The sequence below is a fragment of the Fusarium musae genome, chromosome 4, assembly GCF_019915245.1.
Source record: "Fusarium musae strain F31 chromosome 4, whole genome shotgun sequence".
Classification (NCBI taxonomy): domain Eukaryota; kingdom Fungi; phylum Ascomycota; class Sordariomycetes; order Hypocreales; family Nectriaceae; genus Fusarium; species Fusarium musae.
The window spans coordinates 640690-662489 of NC_058390.1; the positions used below are offsets into that span (position 1 = coordinate 640690).

The 21800-nt window shown below is 48.6% G+C and overlaps 7 protein-coding genes across 7 annotated transcripts; 5 read left to right on the forward strand and 2 right to left on the reverse strand.

Annotated features, from left to right (window-relative positions):
• Positions 1–300: 300 nt before the first annotated feature.
• Positions 301–1290, forward strand: J7337_005150 (uncharacterized protein; the record flags this gene model as incomplete). Its single annotated transcript, XM_044822832.1, has 1 exon — positions 301–1290. The coding sequence occupies one exon, from the start codon at positions 301–303 to the stop codon at positions 1288–1290; it is 990 nt and encodes a 329-aa protein (XP_044681323.1).
• A 617-nt stretch (positions 1291–1907) lies between these two features.
• J7337_005151 (uncharacterized protein) lies at positions 1908–2351 on the forward strand (the record flags this gene model as incomplete). The annotated part of the gene is made up of 1 exon (XM_044822833.1): positions 1908–2351. The coding sequence occupies one exon, from the start codon at positions 1908–1910 to the stop codon at positions 2349–2351; it is 444 nt and encodes a 147-aa protein (XP_044681324.1).
• A 4452-nt stretch (positions 2352–6803) lies between these two features.
• Positions 6804–7453, forward strand: ISU1 (iron-binding protein; the record flags this gene model as incomplete). Its single annotated transcript, XM_044822834.1, has 2 exons — positions 6804–7233; positions 7317–7453. 2 exons carry the CDS (start codon positions 6804–6806, stop codon positions 7451–7453), a joined length of 567 nt encoding a protein of 188 aa, XP_044681325.1.
• A 1317-nt stretch (positions 7454–8770) lies between these two features.
• On the reverse strand, positions 8771–10553 carry J7337_005153 (uncharacterized protein; the record flags this gene model as incomplete). The annotated part of the gene is made up of 2 exons (XM_044822835.1): positions 8771–10387; positions 10434–10553. 2 exons carry the CDS (start codon positions 10551–10553, stop codon positions 8771–8773), a joined length of 1737 nt encoding a protein of 578 aa, XP_044681326.1.
• A 1599-nt stretch (positions 10554–12152) lies between these two features.
• On the forward strand, positions 12153–12960 carry J7337_005154 (uncharacterized protein; the record flags this gene model as incomplete). The annotated part of the gene is made up of 2 exons (XM_044822836.1): positions 12153–12483; positions 12533–12960. 2 exons carry the CDS (start codon positions 12153–12155, stop codon positions 12958–12960), a joined length of 759 nt encoding a protein of 252 aa, XP_044681327.1.
• A 1849-nt stretch (positions 12961–14809) lies between these two features.
• On the forward strand, positions 14810–15473 carry J7337_005155 (uncharacterized protein; the record flags this gene model as incomplete). Its single annotated transcript, XM_044822837.1, has 2 exons — positions 14810–14932; positions 14982–15473. 2 exons carry the CDS (start codon positions 14810–14812, stop codon positions 15471–15473), a joined length of 615 nt encoding a protein of 204 aa, XP_044681328.1.
• A 158-nt stretch (positions 15474–15631) lies between these two features.
• Positions 15632–18177, reverse strand: J7337_005156 (uncharacterized protein; the record flags this gene model as incomplete). The annotated part of the gene is made up of 2 exons (XM_044822838.1): positions 15632–18060; positions 18108–18177. 2 exons carry the CDS (start codon positions 18175–18177, stop codon positions 15632–15634), a joined length of 2499 nt encoding a protein of 832 aa, XP_044681329.1.
• Positions 18178–21800: the final 3623 nt, after the last annotated feature.

Below are 21800 nucleotides of genomic sequence, written 5' to 3' on the forward strand. Positions count from 1 at the left end.
GTTCGGGACGCCTTAGATTTCACGAGATACGTTTCAATCGCTGTTATGCGCCGGTGGCGTGGTGGTCTAGATCCAGGAGCCTAATTCTAGAACGCGCAATGAAACGTTGTGTTGTAGTGAGGCTGAGTGCTATTAGTATATATCTTGGGGTATGCGAGCTGATCCAGACCGGATTATCCGGCTGATGCTATGCGAACATAAAGGCATCGTATGTTCTGTAACATTGTTCAATATACACTAGCCCTCTGTCAAGAACTCCAATCTAACTTACACAATAAGCGCCTCCATTGGTCCGGCATAATGGCCGAACTCCCTGACAATTCGAAATCACCAATCCCGTTGTCTGTGTTTGATAGCGACGTTGATGACACCAACTTCACGTCCCCAGTCCTTTTACCATTGACTGTGTCAATCGATGATGATGGTGCAGGAGAGCTCTCAGCACCACAGACGAATAACACGGCCCAACTCTCTGAACCACGAATGATTATATCATCTGGTGACTCACCCAGCCTTCTACAAGCTGCACTTAAAAGACCTGTCCTCTCCGGAACCTACCTCAACGAGCCAGCGTATCTCGTCCAGCTGCAGTTGCACTTGTCACTGTCAGGCGGAAATCGAAGCTGGCTCAGACGTATACAGACGGTCGATATTCATGTTCTTGTAGAGGATGCACCGAGAGATGATGCGCAGAATGCTTCAGATGATTCTGATAGCAGTGACAGTGATTACGAGGAGGAGGAATTTCCGCATCCAGCAATTGTCAAGGCATTCCCAAGCCCCAGTGGTTGGGAGGGTACACCACAATCCGCTGAGGTGACACTCTCTCACGGAATCGGCTTGCAAGTAGGCTACAATCCTGCTTCTATCTCCTACAACATCGGCGAGTCACGCACCTGGACGAAGACCGGAGCCGTCAAGGTCAAGGTAGCACACAAAGGTCCGGGACAGAACAAATTGCATGTCCGGGTCGAAGAGAGCTCTGTAGACAAGGCTGGAGTTCCGGACTATCTGTTAGTGCCCTTTATCATCAGACACCGATCCCGTCGCTTTCGTATGCGTGTTGGCATCCACGCGCGCTTTGGCTTCTGGCGTGGAAAGCTGGCTGAAGTTGTGCCAATTCTTGGTCGCGCTGATGAGCCGTTGTTCTTTGATCCGCTGGTCATGCGTCGGACTATGGAGAAGGGGCGGAGGGGTGTTAATGGGGAGAAAGTCGTTGAGTGGCGTGGTGCACTGGATGAAGTTGCGCTGCAGGAGTTTTCGTCGCTGGTCGATAAGAATGCTACTTAGGCGTGATAGTGAATTTCGACAGTTCATGGGGCTGACGGTTCATCGGGCTCATCTGTCAAAGCCAATATACCAGGGATACCTACAGCTGCCTGATAGATGTGTTGTAAGGATCAGTATTGCTCGCTGGAACCCGCCTACTAAGTGGTTGGAATCGTAAGCCTGCTTTAAAATCACGATGCTGTGCTGCTCAGTAGGTGTTGCAACATACTTCAAGTCTCAGATGTCGTCCCTGAAACCATGGGTATTCGAGGTGACATGTTTTACTGGTCGCAAAATTGTCCAAAATCCCTGTCTGGATATGGCAAAGGTCTAGTAGTAGTAACGCCTTATAAGGAGCCTTGTTGTTGACTCGGCATGTCCATTATGCCTTGCCACTGCATTGTTTGTGCTTCTTGATTTTGTAATTTAGGTAGTTTATGCTGTTGTCTCTTTCCTCAATAACACGAGTTTTCCTGCAGAGGAACCGAGAGAGCCTTACCGTCTAATAACAAGTTGCAGCTGAGAGCCTGATCAGGCTGTGCAAAATGAACCATCAACCATCGGCGACGTAACTCCATACCATCTTCTCAACTCTACTACAACATAACCAGCAACATATCCATCGAGATCTCCACCAAATGGCAGAGCTTCTGGGCATCGTCGCCGGCGGAGCTGGACTTGCCTCTCTGGCACTCCAGTTAGTCGATGGCGGCCAGAAATTGCGGCAGCGCTACAAGAACGTCAAAGGCCTTGGAGGCAACATCACTTGGTTGAGTGAAGATATTGAGATCATAGGCAAGCAACTCATCCAACTCGAGACCAGCGCGGATGATATTATGCAAGAGCAGCTTGGCCCGGTCATGATGGGGAGGTGTCGAGATCGGTCTGCAAGAGTAGCAGATCGCCTAGCAAATCTGGCTGGTGATATATCAGAAACCTCGTCCAGAAGGCAGATTATACGACTTACATTCAGGTCAAGTCAATGGAAGGGAGAGCTTGACGAACTTCAGGCCCTTGTCACTGGTCTCAAGCAAGACATATCACAGTACACTATTCCTCCACTTACCCGCAGTGAGCAGTAAAACTAACTATAAAACCTCTATACTTTACATCATTCAGCAACACTTATATATGCGTAACGGCCGGAAACCGTTGGCCATAGTGGATAGCACACCTTCAGAAACCTCAATCGTTGCTCTATCGACAGAAATTGTCTCCCACGATAATAGCCATGGCACTACTGCAGCACATCAGCAAGGAATCGTTCAGTATTCGACATGCAACTGTAGTTGTTCATGTCATAAAAAGTGCACAGCGAGTGGCATATTCTGGCGTCTGCAATACTCTCCGCTCGGCGAGATATTTAAACCCTGCAATAATTCGACATGTTCGGCGCGGCGCTACCGTTTTGATCTTCGAGTGGCTTTGTATCGCTACGGAATTCCATTGAAAGCAACTCTTGGATTTGATCTCATCACTGAGCCAGGGCGATATTCTCTTCAACCGTGTCTACAGATTGAAACTGTCGTCGACTTCGATGCACCTGGATTTGTTATTCTGGAAAAGCTGGCATTCGAAGATATAGAATGGGTAACAGCCGAGACCAAGTTGAAGGATCTATATAAGGCTTGCCCCAACTTTGTCAATCAGGTTGACCCGTTGGGTCGCGGCTATCTTGAGGATGGTCTCCCTATACACAAGATTGAAATATTGCTAATGTGAACTATAGGTAGCCACTTGTTATTTCATATCCAACAGTTTCAGTAATAGGATCAAGCCCCAAGTTTTAGATAATCTGTTCCAGCTATTTGTTGGATCATTTTATACTAGAGAAACGACTCATAGTATGGGGTTAGTTTCGTAGCCCCTGACTGTCATTTTGATACAAGACATTAACACCTCGAAGCCTTCTGAAACGAGTATGTTGGATGATGAAGTACCCTTATTATACAGAATCTATGGTTTCTCTTGAAACTCTGAGATGCGATTTCAAGAATGTTGTGCCGACTTGGGACACATGGCCAAAGCATCTCCCTACGCTGCGGGATCCTTTCGACGCTCAGCTCGCAAGAGTATTTCTTCAAATGAATCCAGGTGAGAGTCTCAGGAAATCTTAATGCTGGGACATTCTAATAAGACAATTCCAAAGACTTTGGAGACAGCCCTCCACTTCACACGTCTATTCTGTTTGAATCAGATGCAAGCTTCAAGCTCTGTCTTGAGAGAGCCGCATCCCTGTTTGAGAAGACTGTGAATTTTTTGGGTCAGTCAACACTTCATGTGGGCATCTACCAGCCTCAGCGGATGGCTCAACTCCTCGCTGCTGGTCATCCAGTTGACCTAGGTGATAAGAACGGCATAACTCCATTAATGTATGCGGCATCAATGAATGTCCCAGACGCAGTCATGATGCTTATTAAAAACGGAGCCAGCTTGCTTTGCCATCGAGAAACAAGCTTGGATGTTCTTAGCCTCATCGCCTGGAGAGGCAACTGGGACTTGATATGGCAGATTGTCGACTTTGCAGCGGTATCGTATCCCTCTCTTGTCCCTGAGCTGTTTGCAAATCTTCTAGATAATCTCGGGCCAGGTGATTTGAGAAGATGCTATGCTGCACATGATCCTAGTGGTCTAAAAGGCTGTATCATATTCTGGTCCCGAGTGATCTCCAAGCTCGGGAGCCCCAACTTCTACTTTAACGATGGCATGACCTTGATGCACATGACAAATGACGCTAGATCCGCCAGAGCATTGATTGATTTGGGCTTCACTGAGTTCAAGCAGAAAGATGGTGCTTTACTTGAGCACCTAGTGTTGTTAGGTGACCTATCATTGTTCCCCTTCGCTGTCGACAATGGTGGTGATGAACATTTACACAACGACTGGGGTTGGGAAATCCTCAATGCGGCGCTCGGTGGTCTCGCAACAGGAAGTCGTCGAGACTTGCCAGACGCCTTGGAGACTTTACAGTTCCTTCTTGGCAGAGGAGTCCAAGTCTCATCCAGAGATGAATGCGTGTGTAATTGCTCGGCCGGCGGATGCATACCGGGTTTGTGCTCATTACCCATCAAATCAACTCTACGACTATTTGCATGGCTTGAGATACTAGAAAAGAAGAGAGAGGTAGAAGAAGCAAAGAAAGTTTCCCTCGCCCTTCTGCGACAAATGTGTTTTGGTCAGGCTGGTCTGCATCACACATGCAGCATAATTTACAACTCTGATATAGCCTCAGATACAGACAACGATCGATTTTGGGATATTCCTGAGCAAATTAGGACTGAGGAATTGAATCAAGAGATGGAAGTACTGGCTGCGAAGACGTACCCAGAGTTGAAGATCGAGGTCATGGTGCGCCTTCGATGCCAGTGGAGAAAAAGATACATGGAACTATGGCCTGCACCTAGGGTTGCACCTCGACTCGGGGGGGTCCTCCCAGACAATAGGGTAGAGGATGTGCACGAGTTATTGAATGTAATTCGAGTAAGTGTCTTCCACATCTAAGTAAATATTTCCAAGCCATGCATTTTAACGGAATAACAATAGACATCGGAATATCCCAAGATTCCAGAACCATTTTTATCTTGCTGGGATGGCATTGTTCAGAAGAAACTGGATTCTGGTCATTGGAACCTCGAATATGATATTGAACTTGGTCTGGTTAAGTTTGGGATTGATCTTTATCAATGCGGAGGTGATCAGTTTGAGAACTGGATTCCATTACTGACCCAGATGACGGATATACTGCTTGCCGAAGAGGAGTCAGAAGCATTGGAATCTTGACCACTATAGACACTACGCATGGGAATATTTTGAACAAAGATAGGTTCACATAGTGGGCAGTGATGGGGCACTATCAATCCACGAATCTTGTTTACTTTGCACTGATTTATATACGAGTAGAGATTCAACCTTGTGGCACTTATCGGTGTGAACTTACAAGACACCGCTCTCCTTGTGAAGTGTACGGCTCTTAGTTCATAGAGGAGACTCCCCCCCATCAGCAAAGTAAAGCAGAGACTGGACCCTATACTGAACTGGAGTGGCTGTAGGGATGCATTGCGTCTATAAAAACACGTAGAGTGTTCTCAATTTTATATATTTGTATGGATTCTCGTTGTAGTCGAATGCATGACTTGACAGCTTCTGGCAGTCAAGCCGGGTCGTCGGAGGTTGACCCCGGAGTTTTGATCACGGCCTAACACTTTGGGAATTCCATCGCATCACCGAAGCATCACGAAATGTCGGCAGTGAATAATGCCACATGTGATATTTTAAGCTAACGTCACAATGTTGCAGCTGCATACTCCGTACAGATCGATGTAACCCATTTGCGTTGAAGTGCCAAATGTCCGGGAGCATATGCCCGACTCCGTGTAAAAAGCGAGCGGGGATTTCAACGACCGAGATCCACCAACTTGTAATTCGTCTTAGATCTGACAGTCCGGGTCGCAAATTAGTACCAGATCATGCATTGACAATTGACATTTACTTTTGGTCTCGGGCTGATTGATAGCATTCTTACCCGAAGGTAGACATCCTCAATCTATGACCCCGCGGACTGTCAGACTGTATACGGAGAAGCTGCGTCAACTTATCAATCTCATGTTGGCCTTATCAGATGGAAAAAGCCATGCACGTTGACAAATCATTTGCAGCGCCGGTACGCCAACGCCGATGTCGCCGGGTTTGCACCGAAGTTCAACAACTTGGTTAACTATCGGCATCTTCTCATTTGGCCAGTAATAAATCGATCTGCACTTTAGGGTTGAGACTACAGTGTCTGTACGGAGAAGAATACCGATGGACCGCCTGAAGGATCGAGAAACAAACGGATAAATTGCCGCTCAATGGTCCATGACGTGTGATTCGCCTCGGCATGTCATTAGTAATGAATGTTTTGGCTGGCATCTTATCAGATGCAGACTAGTCCGGGTTCCTGGCCACAACCTACGTCTAAGCTCTCGGTTTACTCCTCACCTGTGAATCCAATCGGACTGACTTTGCTCCACTGTGTTTGAGAACAGGAGAGCATGATTAACAAACAATAAATTAACGAATGAAATTAATTAAACAAGAAAATAGAGAAATAAATCCATGAGGGCTCACAAAATCAATAAAAGAAGTGGAAAATCATTAGGCGGGTCTTGAATTTGTCTCTCTCTTCTCTTCTCCGAGGAGTACCGAGCTAATAAAGACGTAATGGCCGAGCAATCGAAGCTCACTGATTGGCCCCAGTCTACTCCACACCACCGCAAGCCATTGCCCGAAATCGCCATCTCCTCCTCAAGTCCCGCCCGCAACGAGAGAAGAGCAAGCATCTTTTTTTTTAGGCCAAATCCCCAGACTCGATCCTCCCTCCGTCATCGCTTTTCGCCTCCCCATTCAACTTCAACTCTCTGATCTTTGCATCACTTGACTTTTCCATTCTTGCATCTTACATCAATCCTGACAACACACGACCTACGCACAACCTGATATTCGACGATCTCGATATATCAACCAAAAAAACCTACAAACACACAACACATATCACAATGTTTGCTAGAGGAATTCGCGCTGTCTCGCGGCGAGCTGCTGTCGCTGCTCCCCTCGCCCGTCCTACCATCCTCCCTGCCCGCCAGATCTCTCCCGCCGTCGCCGTCAACGCTACCCGCTCCTACCACGAGAAGGTCCTTGACCACTACTCGCGACCTCGAAATGTCGGCTCCATGAACAAGAAGGATGCTGATGTCGGTACCGGTCTCGTCGGCGCCCCGGCCTGCGGCGATGTTATGAAGCTCCAGATCCGCGTCGACCCTGAAACCCAGAAGATCTCCGAGGTCAAGTTCAAGACGTTCGGATGCGGTTCCGCCATCGCCTCCAGCAGCTATCTCACTGAGCTTGTGCGCGGCATGAGCTTGGATGACGCTGGCAAGGTCAAGAACACTGAGATTGCTAAGGAGCTCTGCTTACCCCCCGTCAAGCGTAAGTCTACTACCCTGATATTTCGCTTACCGTTTCTTTAATTGCGGTATATTGCGCACTGTGATGCTAACTCCGCTTGATAGTGCACTGCTCCATGCTTGCTGAGGATGCCATCAAGTCTGCCATCTCAGATTATTACACCAAGAACCCCAACGCCAAGGTCAGCAACCTCAGCGGTACCGGCATGAAGCTCCCCGAGGCCGACGCCGCTGCTGCTTAAACGTCGTAATTCATCAAAGCAAATCTCAACATGAAAGAAAAAAAAAACACAAATCTCACATCACATTGCTTTTACGCCGTGTCACAATACTTGGGAAACTAGGAAATGATACCCTCTTTGAGGCAGGATGAAAAAAGAAAGTCGTGCGAAGGAGGGGAGTCATCTTTGAATCTAGTCTGGAATAAGATTGTCTGACGCAACACGTCTGACTAGTCTTTCCCTTCTTTATCCGCAACATTCATGGGATCAGAATTTGGGAGTCAGGGGTTATTTTATTTTATTATCTGCCTGAAATCACTATGGTTGTGATTGGGCTTACAGGGGATGCGGCGAAGAAGGGGTCTGTCTACGTCGGAGCGGGGTTGGTAGAATGAGATGAACTGTAACAAATAGCTACAAGCGCGAAATGTCAAATGTTTTCATCTAATGAGTATGTTTGTTGTTCGTGAGTCAGTGAAGATTGATAAGCTGTTATCTGATGGGGTGATAACTCACGGCTTCCGCGGAGATGGGACTGTCGTTGTGATGCGGCTCGTGTTATCAATCGTGCAATTTTCAGGGTCCATGCCTCGGTCACCGAGGACGCTCGCTTCTTAGGTCAGATAACCTCGTTTCTAGAGCCCTGATGATCATCATGAGTTGAGTGATCGCTCACCACGATACAACTCATGAACCTTGTGCTCATCTCCAGATGATCTCTCCATAAACCCAATTCCTAAAACCCTGTCTAATCGATAGCAAGCGATCCCAGTCCCAATCTCGTGATTCATCCTCAAAACTCCTTATCAATCACCCCACCACAGCATACAAACAAAGTACGCACAATGACCTACTCGTTAACCGCTGCCAAGTCTCGGATTCGCATTTGCAGACCCATTTACTTTCTGGTACCAGCATCATATGCATAAAATGAGATCTCTCATCCCTACCGCAACTCATGCAAGGTCCAAGTTGCTGCTCAATTAAAAAATCCTCCGTAGCGCGTCAGCATCAGGCCATTTTCCACCAAAAAAAGTAAAGCCACCGTTGCATTTCGCGGGGTAGCTCGATCGATTTGAGATATTGGGCTCCGAGTGTTTGGGAGAGAGAAAATGAGCGCCCGTGGGGGTTTTCGTATCGAATTTGAGGATTTATGGACTGTGATGGGTGGTGTAAGTGCGGGTTTGGGGTGAAGAACATGATTCAAGGCCAAGGCAGTTCTTAACGTGCTATGATTTGCTCAGGGGAATAGTTTCTGTTTATAAGATTGAATGTTCGCTCTTGGTGAAACGTGCCTATCTATATATATGTATGCGTCGCTCTATTATAACCCTTGATTTAAGCAGCTGGCAAATGAATGCCATGAAATCCTTGTCCAATCGCAAAATCAGCCTCTGCTCTACCCATCTCCTCCATCGTCTTTCCATTCAGGCACAGTATATACGCCGTCTCATTAACTCCATCGACAACCAGACTAAAGATAATCCCGTCATCTTCTTCCTCTGCTCCAGGCCTTGGTACAAAAACTGGCTCACCAGGGGTATGTCCTTCAGGTCCCGTCCATATGAAAGCCTCACTAGTATCCAAGTCTGTCTTTACCAGAGCGTCGACTGAGGTTGTTAGACCGCGCAGTGAGGCGCCGTATACGTAGCGATAGGGTTTGCCGGTGCGAAGGGGGTGGATAGTTGGGAGTTCACCGGTGTGTGGGCTTGGGATGGCGAGGACTTGTTCTGCGCTGGCGGAGAATGTTGTATCTGGTGTTGGACTTGAGGGCAATCTGAAGCGGTATCTTGTGAGAGTTGGTGCACAGTTCTTGTACCGGTCATTCTTGAACCAGTATCTCTTCGTAGCGTCGTCGCGATCCATGAGAACATCGTAGTAAAAGCCCTTGATGATATCCATATTGTCATACTTGGCCAGGTCGAAAAAAAGATCTGTCCGTTCAGTGCCATCTTCATCTATGACCTGTTTCTCAAATGCATTAATGCTGTGGAAGAAGAACGCAGCGGGTGTCGAGAAAGTAGCGACAAGCCCCTTTCCGTGTCGGCGATCAACGACAAGCCACTTGCATTTCCTCTCCTTATCGAATGGCTTCATGGAATCAATAATGTTTCCCTCCCACTGTGTCTTTAGTCCTCTCCATGCATAGTGTGATGCGGGTATGCATATCACGACGTGGTTTTCTGTGAGGAAGAAACTGTGCATGTACGCTGGTGGAACATTGAGATCAGAGATTGTAGCGAGGACCTCTGTTTCATCTGAGGCAGCGTCGACTCTGAAGATGCGATATGTTGGAACTCGGCCGAAGGCAAGGTTGAAGTTGAATAAGTCTCCTGAGTCGGGGTCGCGTTGGGCGTGAGAGCAGGAACAAGGACCGCTGAGAGAGGGGTGAAGGTCGTATTGTGTAGTCTCGCCCAGGGGTTGAAGAGTTGAAGGGTCGATGCGACGTATTCCAGTATAGTCTGTAGAAACAAACAGATTACTCGTGTTGACTCGATGTCCAAGAGGCCCTGTCACTCCATTTGTCAACGCCTCCGCCTTCTCATCCTTTGGCACACCAGGAACATTCGCCAAAAGCGCAACATTATGATTCCCTAGCTTTGGTTCAAAAACAGTCATGACCTTTGCAAAGATCCCAACACAAGGATCTGCTTTCTGGCCAAACGTCATTCCTGATCGCCATCCTTTCTTCTTCACATCAGCAATCCACTCATCAGCCTGTCGTCTTGATGAGTACCACACTTGTGTTTCGCCATCTTCAGAGGGAATAATGTCAAAGCGATGAGTCTGTGCAAAGCCGTCGAACCAGTGAGTTGTGAAGTGTGTGCCACGGGCTGTGTCTTCAACGCGACTTTGGCCGGGACCAGTGCGGTAGAGAGAACCGGCTGCCCATTGGGGGATGGTGCCTATGAGAGTTAGGCGGAGAGGACCACGATGTTCTTCTAGACGATCAAACTGGATATGTTAATTCAAGGAGTTATATCGGGAGGAGATAACTTACAGCAGCTTCGTTGGGCCATGATTTCCATGATTCGGCGAGGATGTTCTTGGTGATGTTTGAAGCGTCCTCTTGCTCATGCTCTCGGGTGCGGTGATAGACACCCGGGCCGTTGAGCGCCATAGTAAAGTTTATTTGCGAAAAATGTCTAATAATAGGAGAGAAAAAGTTGCTTTCGTTTCGTTTGCGACAATATCGCTTGGGGTCTGGGAAACAAAGATGCAAGAACAAGAGGCATGCTCTAAAGATATATCTATAAAGCAAGCGTGAAATGAAGTTCAGCTCATGTGTCAAGTGAGAAACAAAGCATTGGCTCTATACAATCACAACACAGTGCACCCTGTTGTCTATGTCTGTGTATGTTTGCAACGCAATGCAGTGTTAGCACCGACGATGAACCTGCAAGTGAAGATAACCACTTTAAAGCTTCACTGTCGTCATTCAACTTCAAAACAATAAAACACAACTCTTTACAAAACGCATCCTGATAATAGGGCATTTTTAAAATATGGATCTCAAACTCATTAAGTACGCAAACCCGCTTCGTTGTACTCCCACGCATGGGTTGTGTAAAGTCAATGACGCTACCATCAGTAAACCAAACCGGATTCCGCACCATAAAACGAAAATACCAAGCCCCGACACTTCCGCATGAAAGAAATCACCAAAAAAACAACTCATGTCGGCACCCGAAAGCTGAGGTTGTTGATTCGATTTGATTTACTCTACCTACTCACTAGTGGCTCAATGCTTCGTGCGCCTTCGCATGTGCGGTATTGTTCCGCTCGTCGCTTGGGGGGGCCTATCAAAAGCTGACGACAAGATGGTTAGTTTGGACGTTGACGTTTAAGGGATGATGGATGCATCTTGCGTGTACTTGCGATACTGTGTTAGCGAAAGCGAGTGTGGCTTGACGAGAATGTGCTTCGTTGGCATGAGCATCGTGGATTTGGCGGCGTACGGCAGGTCGGGGGATTGACGACTCGAGATTCCGGTGTGTGACTCTTGGCTGGATCCTGGCGTTTATTGCTTGTTGAGCTGGATTTAGAGTAGGCTATTAGATTCCAAGGTGGTACATACTATCTATCAGGCGGTGATGGTTTATTGGCGATGAGGATATCGATGTCGGGAAGTGAAGGTGGTATTGATGATTACATGTCCTGGTCGATATAATCAAGACACTGACCCTATTGAACGTGATGAGAACATAATCATGACGAGTTATTCTCTCTTGAACAAAAGATTCTATAGTATCACTGTTACTCCGATGCAGATGTTATGAATACCAGCCTTTCGTCTTAGCAACCAAGCAAATCATGTATAATGGTCAGATGGCTCTCAGGTACGGGGTATTGGATGTTTGCTTCATGGCTGACTCGATTTTCTTGGCGGTTTTTATCGTCTTGGCAACAATAGTTACTTTCATGGTTTCATTAATTGCTTCCATGAAAACATCTGACGGAACATCAAGCTAGACTCGTGTTGAGTATTCTGTTGTTGAAGACATCCAATTTTTAGATCCCCAATGTGATGAAAAGACCAAACATTTGGGCGGGGAGCCTGTTAGTGGTTCACCCACTGAATTTGTGCTGATCTCAGTGGACACCCTTCTGAGTGTGCATCTCTTTACACGTGATTGGCCAAGCATCGTCAACATCATTAATTCATCAATACTGACTGATATCACGATAATCAGAATCAAGGATACAAAGAAATATCGCCATGTCATCTCGTCCAGCAGCCCCGACAATCCCGTCGGTGAAACAGTCTTTCATTACCAGCCAAACAACACTTCTTTCCCAGCCTATCGCCCCATCGCGTTCATGGCAAGAAACCAACGACGCGTCAGATGAGGCTATCCCCGACCGCGTTGTCCAAGAAGTCCTCTATAATCTCAACCACACTATCCAGCAGCATTGCCGTCGTGTGTACCCTCCGCAAGCTAGTCGCAGCATCGCTGAGCAGATCAATGATGTTTACACTAAAGACGCTGAGCGGAAGGTGGGGGGACCTGCTGATACCGAGGGTGGTATCGGCAGAGAACTTGACTTGAGTGAGTACTTCAGCACCATATATGAGAACTTCAGACTGATCCTTTCTAGCCGAAGACGAAGCTATAGAAGCGTTGCCCACTTCATGGCACTTGGAAAAAGACATCAACGATCATCCCATGGAAACCAAGCGCTACGCAGACGCCGTCCAGCAACTCACTGAACTCAACGACCAGCGCAAGCAACTTCGAGAGCAAGTCGCGCGCTTGAAGCGCCTTCAGACTATCGTCGAGCCACTTCAGACTGATGAAAACGGCGCCGGTATCCAAGAGAATTTACTCACCCGAAATGGCCCGGTTGAGAAGGAGCTCGAGAGAATGAGAATCTTACTGGCGAGAGTTGGTGGCCGTGTGCTTTCGCTGCCTGAAGATGCTCCGAATGGTGAGGCGAAGAAAGTCAGTTTGACTGAGATGGGTGCACAGGGGCGGAAGAGACGTGTTGATCAATTTCTGGCTGAGGATAAAGTGTTTCCCTCATGATCGCGCATTGAGAATGGGTTACGATGAAATGCCAAAGCTCCCAGCCCAATGGCAGCCCAGAGCCGACTCTCCTCGCAGGACGCAGCTGTGGGCCATCTGAATCCCACAAAATTCGCTTGTGCACTATGTCGCATATCGCTTCTTCGGGTTCGGTTGGCCATCACCATCTGAGATGCTTGACGGGAAGGTCGGCTTATTACGCGCTGAAAAGCGAGGCCTATCTAAAAGGAGAGAGGCCTACCCTAGCTATGGGTGATTCTCTATACCTACCATCGGTCCAAGACCGCTGTTGAACGTCCGGGACAGTGAGTGGTTATTAGGCTTGAATTGCAGAGCCGAGAGTGCACAGTCAGTGGCTACGATCAGGGGGACTGGTGCCAGTCAGTCTTCGAAACGTCTCATGTATGCGTTAACGACTGGTTGTTGGACAAAGGGATAGCGTCACCGAGGCTCAACGTCCAAGAAATAGTCACTCATATTTCATGAGAGATTGTTCTTGAGAGATCCTTCTCGCTTATGGTGGTGATCAAGATATTTGCTGGTATTTCTGATTGGTGAGACCTGCGAACGGTAATGGCCCAAGCCATTGACATAATTGTCGTCATATATCGAGCTTCAACGACGGTCAGCGTCAATAATCAAGGATTTGGTGCTCTTGCTCAGAGCAGTCACTGACCCTTCAGCTTATGTACCACCAACGGCCTCACTGCCGAGGCTAATAGAGGACCTCTGTTCCCAATCTGGCACTGAATTGTCTTTCTGGTACGGTTTGCAGTGATATATCCCAATGAATTGTGCCCTGTGCTACCCTTGACTCACACGTTAGCCTAAGCTTTCATCTCGCGTACACATGTAGACAATGCGTGAGACACTGTTTAGCCTTGCTGCGTCACTACTCTCGTCGGTAGCGAATCATACAAGCTGACCATTCAGAGTTATTGTTAGTCAATTGCTCTTTCTGTGTCGTCTGCCATACGATATCGTGCCCAGTTGAAGGATTGGCCGTGGTCGAATACCCGAGAGTGCACAAGCTCAAGAGAGAACTAACACAGACGTCTAGTTCTAACCAATCAACTTTCTGACGAATCTAACGGATATCTTGATGTATATCAGTGGCTTGATGGCGATCTATTGTGCTGCGTTCGTGTGAGAAACCACCAGTTACTCATCACACAATGGCGCCGTCGACCATCAATGATTTGGTCGATACACTGTAGATTGGGAATACATTGAGCCAGTGTCCGGTAGATATCGATAGTGAATCTGTGAATACTGCCGGAGAAGACACGAAGGTCTTCGTGCTCGGTCATAAATACCGGCGCGAGAGTAGGTTAGACACCGGACATCTTACTACCTATACACTCATTCTTACACGCATATATATATCATCGACAGAATGGAGCCTAACAAGCCTCAAAATTTACCTTATCCCACCCGCTTACAACGTATATACCGTGCCTTTGGCTTCACCAAGGGGTACAACTTTGTTCTTTGGTTCCTCTTCGGGGGAGCATTTCTTGCTTTTACACTATCTCGTTTTATATATCTCGACTTTGACGGACGATTATGTCCAAGTGAGCCACCCACGAACAGGCCGTACGGCTCAAGAGGAGCTGTTCCTGGAGAGTGCTACTATTATCGTAGTCGTGTTGGCAAGGCTGGTATAATCATGCATCTCGCTGGCATTCTCCCGGCAGCTGTTCTGGTGGTCTTTCAGTTTCTACCAGTTATTCGACATAGAGCCCTCATCATTCATCGAATAAATGGCTATATCATTCTCTTACTGTCAACGGTCGGAACGATTGGAGTCTTTATGATTGCAAGACACACCTTTGGTGGCACACTGGAAATGCAAACTGTTACTGGTACTGCAAGCATCTTGTTTGTTACGTGCATGTTGTTGGCTTATATCAACATCAAGAAGCTCCAGCTTGAGCAACATCGAGCGTGGATGATCCGAGGGTGGATTATTGTGAGTCCTCTTACAGAGCTTCAATAATTGACTTGCTAACACTTGACAGGCCGCTCACGTTGTCACCATGAGACTAATCGGGATCATAATGGCCCAGATCACCAGCCGCATGGATCCTTATTATACTAATACCCCATGTGCAGTCTTGGACTCAATGTTTTATCACAACAAGCCTGCCGTGGAAGCACTATACCCCGACTGCATTCGATTCTACACGGGTGAAACTCCAGACCAGCGCGTCATCATCAAGGGAACATCGGGTGGACGCCCCGATGAGATTGCGGCCAGTCTCAATAGTGCTTTTGGGGCGAGTGCCTGGCTTGCTCTGCTCCTTCACATCATTGCTGCGGAATTGTATCTTCGACTTACATCTGCTGAAAGTGAGAGGTTACGAAAGGTTTCTTATAGGTGGCAGCAAAACGCAGGTATGAAGGATCCGGGGAATGCTGGGTTGACGGCGCAGAGACTTGGGGATGCGGAGCCGTGGGTATGTCCTGATGATGGCCAGACGGTTTATGGTGATGGAGAGAGTTTTAGGTGATGGAAAGGTAATTCATGGAAGGGAAGAGGGCATGACCTTATTACATACAACTTAGTAGACAATTAATACGAAGCACAAGATGCTACTGACAACATGAGCAAGAAAATACTTAGTTCTCATTCAGTCGAAGCATTACACAGCTATCTACAGTCCATTTGTTAAATACCAGACCACCAGTATGTCTCATCGACCTTGAAGGAGCCCTTGAGTGCCTTGTCGGTCACAGCACTGCTGTCACTAATAATAACCTCGTACTCACCAGCCTCAACACACCACTTGTCCTTCTCTTCGTCGAAGTATGCGGCGGCATATTTCTCCAACTCAGTGATAGTCACCGTCTTCGACTCGCCAGCATCTAGCTCAACCTTTGCGAAACCCTTGAGCTCCTTGACAGGACGGTTCACCTTGGCAGCTTGCATTGGGCGCACGTAAAGCTGCGCAACTTCTGCACCGCGCACGGAGCCTGTGTTTTTTATGGTAACGCTTGTGGTGAGCTTGCCATCCTTGGAGGAAACATTGAGGTCTGAGAAGGCAAAGGTGGTGTATGAGAGGCCGTGACCGAAGGGGAAGTTGACTTCACGGTCGGCAAATTCGTAGTATCGGTATCCCATATACACATCCTCACCATAAAGTGTTCGCCCGGCTTCGGTTCGGAAATTAAGGAATGCTGGGACATCGGTTAAGCGCTTGGGGAAGCTCAGCGATAGCTTGCCAGACGGGTTTGCGTCACCAAAGAGAATGTCTGCAATGCAGTTACCCGTCTCGTTACCACCATACCACGCCTGAATCACAGCAGGGACTTCATCCAGCCAGGGCATCTCCTCCGGCGTACCAGTCTGCATAACAACAGCCGTCTGCGGATTCGCGGCTGCGACAGCGGAAATGAGCTCATCCAGAGCTCCGGGAAGCTTCATGCTCTCACGGTCGGAGCCCTCCGTCTCCCAGTCCGAGTTCAGACCAGCACAAATAATGACCTGATCATGCTCCTTAGCGAGAGCGACAGATCGCTCGATTTCCTGCTTCGCGTCGATGACCTTTGATGCGCCGACGCGAAGAGATCCGTGGCCGACGACGGGGTTGTCCAGCTTGAGGGTGAAGCTTGGGGCCGAGGCAAACTCAATCCTGATCTTGTACTTCTCGCCCTTCTTTAGGTCCTTGCGGCCGAGCTCTTCCCGTGTCGCTGTGCCGAAGAACGCGTCGCCGGCGATTTGCTTGGTCGAGTTGTCGACGACAAGCTCGTCGTTGACGTAGAGGTTGGCAGTCCCGCAGACGATGACGCCAAACTCGTACGTGGAATCTTCCTCGACTTCTAGGATGCCTTCTAGATCTGCGAACCAGAGGTCTTCGAGCTCAGAGTTGTAGTAGTCGACGAGGTGCATTTCCGACTTGGTGAGCCATAGCTCGTCGACGGGCTTGCGGGATGTGTCGCTAGGTGGCTTGTTGTACACCTTCCAGCTCATACCAGCCTTTCCGTCTTCGCCCTTGGTCTGGCTTCCCAGTAGAGGGCTCAGTTTATGGGTGTAGGCACCTATAGTGTATGCAGTCTGGCTACCGAGCTTTTCAGCGATACCATCGTAAGGTGTCACAGCGTAGTAGGCGGCTAGAGAGGCAGAGCCACCACCATGGTAAGTCGCAACCTTGGCGTTAGGTCCAATGACCAAGGTCTTCTTATCCTTCGCCAACGGAAGAAGGCTCTTCTCATTCTTCAGGAGCACAATACTCTCGTTTCCGATCTTACGGAGAAGAGCGGCTGTCTCAGGTGTATCGAGTGTCTTCTCAGGGCCGTGTTCTTTGACACCAGAGGCAGCACACTTCTTGACAAACTTGAGGACCTCTCGGGCGCGGTCATCAATAACATGCCCCCAAACCTTCTCACAAGCAGCTGCAAAGTTGAGGACATCGCCTCGCCAGCGAGTAGGGCCGGGCATCTCAAGATCAAGACCAGCCTTGATGGCGTCTGTGACACTATATGTGCCGTACCAATCACTCATGATCAGACCCTCCCAACCCCATTCTTCACGTAGCATGTCGTTCAGTAGCTTCTTGCTCTCACTGCAAGAAGTTCCGTTGACACCGTTGTAAGATGTCATGAATGCACCGGGCTGTGAGTCTCGTACAACCAGCTGGAAGGGAAGAGCGTAGATCTCACGGAGTGCACGCTCTGTGATGATAGCTTGAACACTCATGCGCTTATGTTCTTGATCATTGCATACAAAATGCTTGATTGTTGACTGCACACCTGTGCTCTGGATTCCACGAACAAGCGCAGCGGCACCGAGGCCAGCGAGAAAGGGGTCCTCGCCTATAGACTCAAAACCACGTCCTCCAAGAGGTGAACGTTGCATGTTGATGGTGGGGCCGAGAATTACATGAGCACTCTTTCCAATTGCCTCTTCACCCATCTTTTTTCCTGCTTCCTCAAGCAGTTGTTGGTTGAATGTTGCACCAAGGCCGGTGCCACAGGGAAAGCATGCTGCCGGGATACCGTTGAAGAATCTGGTTCCTCTTACGCCGTTGGGGCCATCTGATAGACGCAGAGATGGGACTCCATGCTCTGGGAGTGACTTTGTATGCCAGAAGTCAATTCCTGTGGAATGTTAGCTGCTGCTGTTTCCATCATGTGATGCTACTAACCTGCCAGGAGGGAGACCTTCTCAGCGAGAGACAGCTTCTTCAGGACCTCTTCGACGTTAATGTCAGCCATTTTATCACTTCCAAAAAGCCTGTTTCACGGTAAAAGCGAGAATAATGAGAAACTAAGTCAATTGACAGGAATCAGCTCCTCTGATCAACAGATAAATACTCGCGCCCTGAACAAGCTGGAGAACCTGTCTGGGTAAATGACAACCCCGCAGCAACTTGCGTGTCTATTCTGCCTGATACATATGCATCCGTCGGGCGAGAAAAGAGCTATCCTCCTCTATCATTTGCCAATCGAACAGACCAGTTCGTTCTCATGATACCAGATGAGCATCTAGTTGGTGGTGAAGCCCCACGGATGATGAGCTTGTGAACTCTACCCGTGGTTTAACCGATGTTTCCTCCAATCATAGAGCGTATCGACAGGAACTCATTCCAGGTTATCGCTTCGTCGGGACGAAGTTCCGTCTCGTAAACCTCGGACAGCAACAGCACGAAGCGGGGGATATAAGCGTATTGCGTCTTGAATAATCATGGGATCCGTGATGCCAGAGTTGAATCGATGGAAGGAGTCGAGAAAGACTGGTCATGTGAAGAGTCACGTGGGGACGATTTGGAAGGTTCGTGGAAGGCGGGAACCACCTGTGGATGGGCTTGTCTTCACCTCGGCAGGGGCAATTCTCACCATGATCAATACCCGAGATTTCCACCTCTCAAACTCGAATTAACACAGGCCCTGATGAATCCGGCATCAAAAAACGTGCCTTTCCCGGTGGATCCTTCAAGATCCGACGACGACCTACTTCACGGTACTTTTCCACGCTTACTACCAACAAATTAAACGGGCCGAGATTTAGCAGCAAACAAAGAGACACTCCATGGCCAAGATCCGATCACTAATCGCTGCGGTCCGTTACGATCCGGCAAATGAACCAACATGTTTGCTTTGTCTCGCTCCCAAGTCCACGGTGTCGTCGCCGCCCCAAGGCCCAGGCACGAACGGAGGGGTGGTGGTTCCGCTGAGTCTAATTGTAGCAGGTCCACATAGAGCCTTCAACAGAAGAACCACGGGAGATGAGAGCTTTGGGGATAGCTACACTACAGTACAGTCTTCTCCATCCCGATGAATCTCCGAACAAGACGGCGCCGATTGCACCCGGCCCGAACTTATCAGACTCGGATCGGAAGATACCCGGTCCAACGGTGGGTTCACGCGGCAAGACCGTCGACCACGCTATGTATGACGAGTAAATGGTGGCAGATGAGACGAAAGAAACTTCTTCAGCCATCATCATGCACGGCAATCGAATTCTCATCATCAATCTCGATTGCTTCTCGATTACCTTGACCAACTATCATGTATTTTGCAGATCGAATTGTCATCATGATCCGTACGAAATGCCAAGACTCATGCTTCGCTGCATTCACGTGTATTCAACACCATTGCTACGCTGTGTAACCCGGATCAGACCAGCCGTGGCGGAGGTTTTGGTTCCTGTTTCCTGGGACTAGGCTGAGTCCAGATCACCCCGCGGCATTCACTAACGTGGAACTAAAACCTTGGTTTTGCTTTCAACTTGCAGGATGGAGACCCTTGATCAAACCCAAGTACCGGTCTCAATCTCATACTCGGCTTTCGTTCCGACCGTGACACATCATGGCTTCAGGGACAGTGATACAGTGATACTGACGACTGACACGGCAAGCCTTCTCGTAAAACCACCAATGGATGGATGTCATGCGTGCCGCGACAGAGTTAAATTACTACCACCATTTGTGCTACAGGCGGCATTTGTTGCGCATGGCTGCCTGCGGCTACCCAGGTACCAGTTGTATCATGACTTCGTTTGACTCTTGTCACGAATATAAAGTTTGAAGCAAACAGATGACTCTGTAGAGTATCACGGGTATGCATAAACAGCAGCACTCTATCACGAATTGCTCACTCGATTCGATCTCGCGTCGTACTAGGGTTGCTGTTCGCTGGGGTTCGTTGCCGAAGATCAAACCAGGCCGGGCCTTGGGGATCTGGTCTAAAGTGACATGCATAGCTGGAAAGTGAGGCCTATGTAGGGTCTGCGACGAAATGACGGCAACGGTCTCTAAGCTGATGTTGCAGTTGATGGCTAGGGGTGTTCTGCCACCAATGGGCTGCCTTAATATACGCTTTTGGCGCTGTCCCACGAGGGTGGCATGCGGACCGCCTTGTGGGATCGAAAGTATGTTTGCATGCATCCGTGGCCCCAACGTCTGCACGTTTCTTGGCCTGAGTGCCGGCGTCTAGTGACAAGACTAGTTATCAATAGGTGAAAGGGTCTGAAAGTAGGAAAACGGGCAGCACAAGCACAAGATGAGAACGAATTCGAGATGGATGGTTAAAGCGGGTCGTGGAATGAAGTTATGGAGCTTGGATATCGGCATCTCTCTTCCCCGAAATGACCCTTGCTCAAATTATCGACGGCGCCCGTTCATTTGACATCGGTCGTTGAGACCCACGATGAAGTCCCACAAGGCCACCGAATAGCTCTCGAGTCCGGTGTTCTTCGCGACCAAGTCCGTCCCACGCTAAGAGCCTTTGGTCGAAACCATCGACTGTGAATGGACATGATTGATCATTATCCCGCTAGCAACGATTGGCGATGAGAGCTTCCTGTTCGAGGGTTGCAGAGGCTACTGAGAGAACCTCAAATGGCGGGTTGCATTCGGAGCGCGCTTCACGGTATTCGGTCACTTTGCTCGGTATCTTCAGACCCAATCACCGATAGAAGTGCCCTGAACGGGGAGACGGGGAATAAATGGTTAGTACTACCAACCCGTCTTTGATCAAGGCTGAGCTACGAGCTCACAGAGCAGAGCAGAAGCTTCTTCCTGTCTCTGTAAGCCTCACAGAAGCCAGGTTTCAGCCACAGCTGAATGAGTAAAGCATAATGAGGATAGGCTCAGTCGCGCGGGTTACAACCAGTTGGGTTTCTTACCGCGTTGACGACGATCTTCACAGGCATGTATTCTCGTTGGTCATGGAATACGGTACTTGAGTACTTCAGACCGCTTCCAGAATGATTACAGCAATCCACTAAGGCACACACATGTGTGAAAGCTCGTGTTTCCTGTCCAATCCCGGCTCATCAGAATCTCCAACTCATGGGTTTCATTGCTGGCATGCTTATCATTGCAACACCTCCAAGGAAGCTTGCATATCTTACAGGCAATAGCACACCCTGAAAGAGTACAGTCACCTCACGGAAAAAGAAAATCACATCCTTACGGCCGAAGAACATTGCAAAAGGACTATGGCGCATGTCTTGGCGGTTCATCCCTTTGGAAAGATCACTGCCAAGACTGATTCTCGAGGCTGCAAGGTGAGACAGTCTCCCAGCACAAATTCATACCGTTGGGTACCAGCCCCGAATAAGCCCTGTTCCAGCGTCGAAAGAACGTCATCAGCCACATATTTTTATCCTCCCCGTCACGGTGTGTGTGAAACATGATTGTGGACGCCTCATCCGAAGTGCTTGCTGAATATAGAATAAGATGAAAGTCAAATTGGTGTACGGAAACAAGATGAGGGCAAATGGAAGCTTCTGTACAGAGTACGTTCGGTCTAGCCCTGCCACGTACGACGCGTATCACCTCGTCCACATGGCTTGCCGCTGTGCAAGCAACAACCGTCAAACTCTGTCGGTCTAG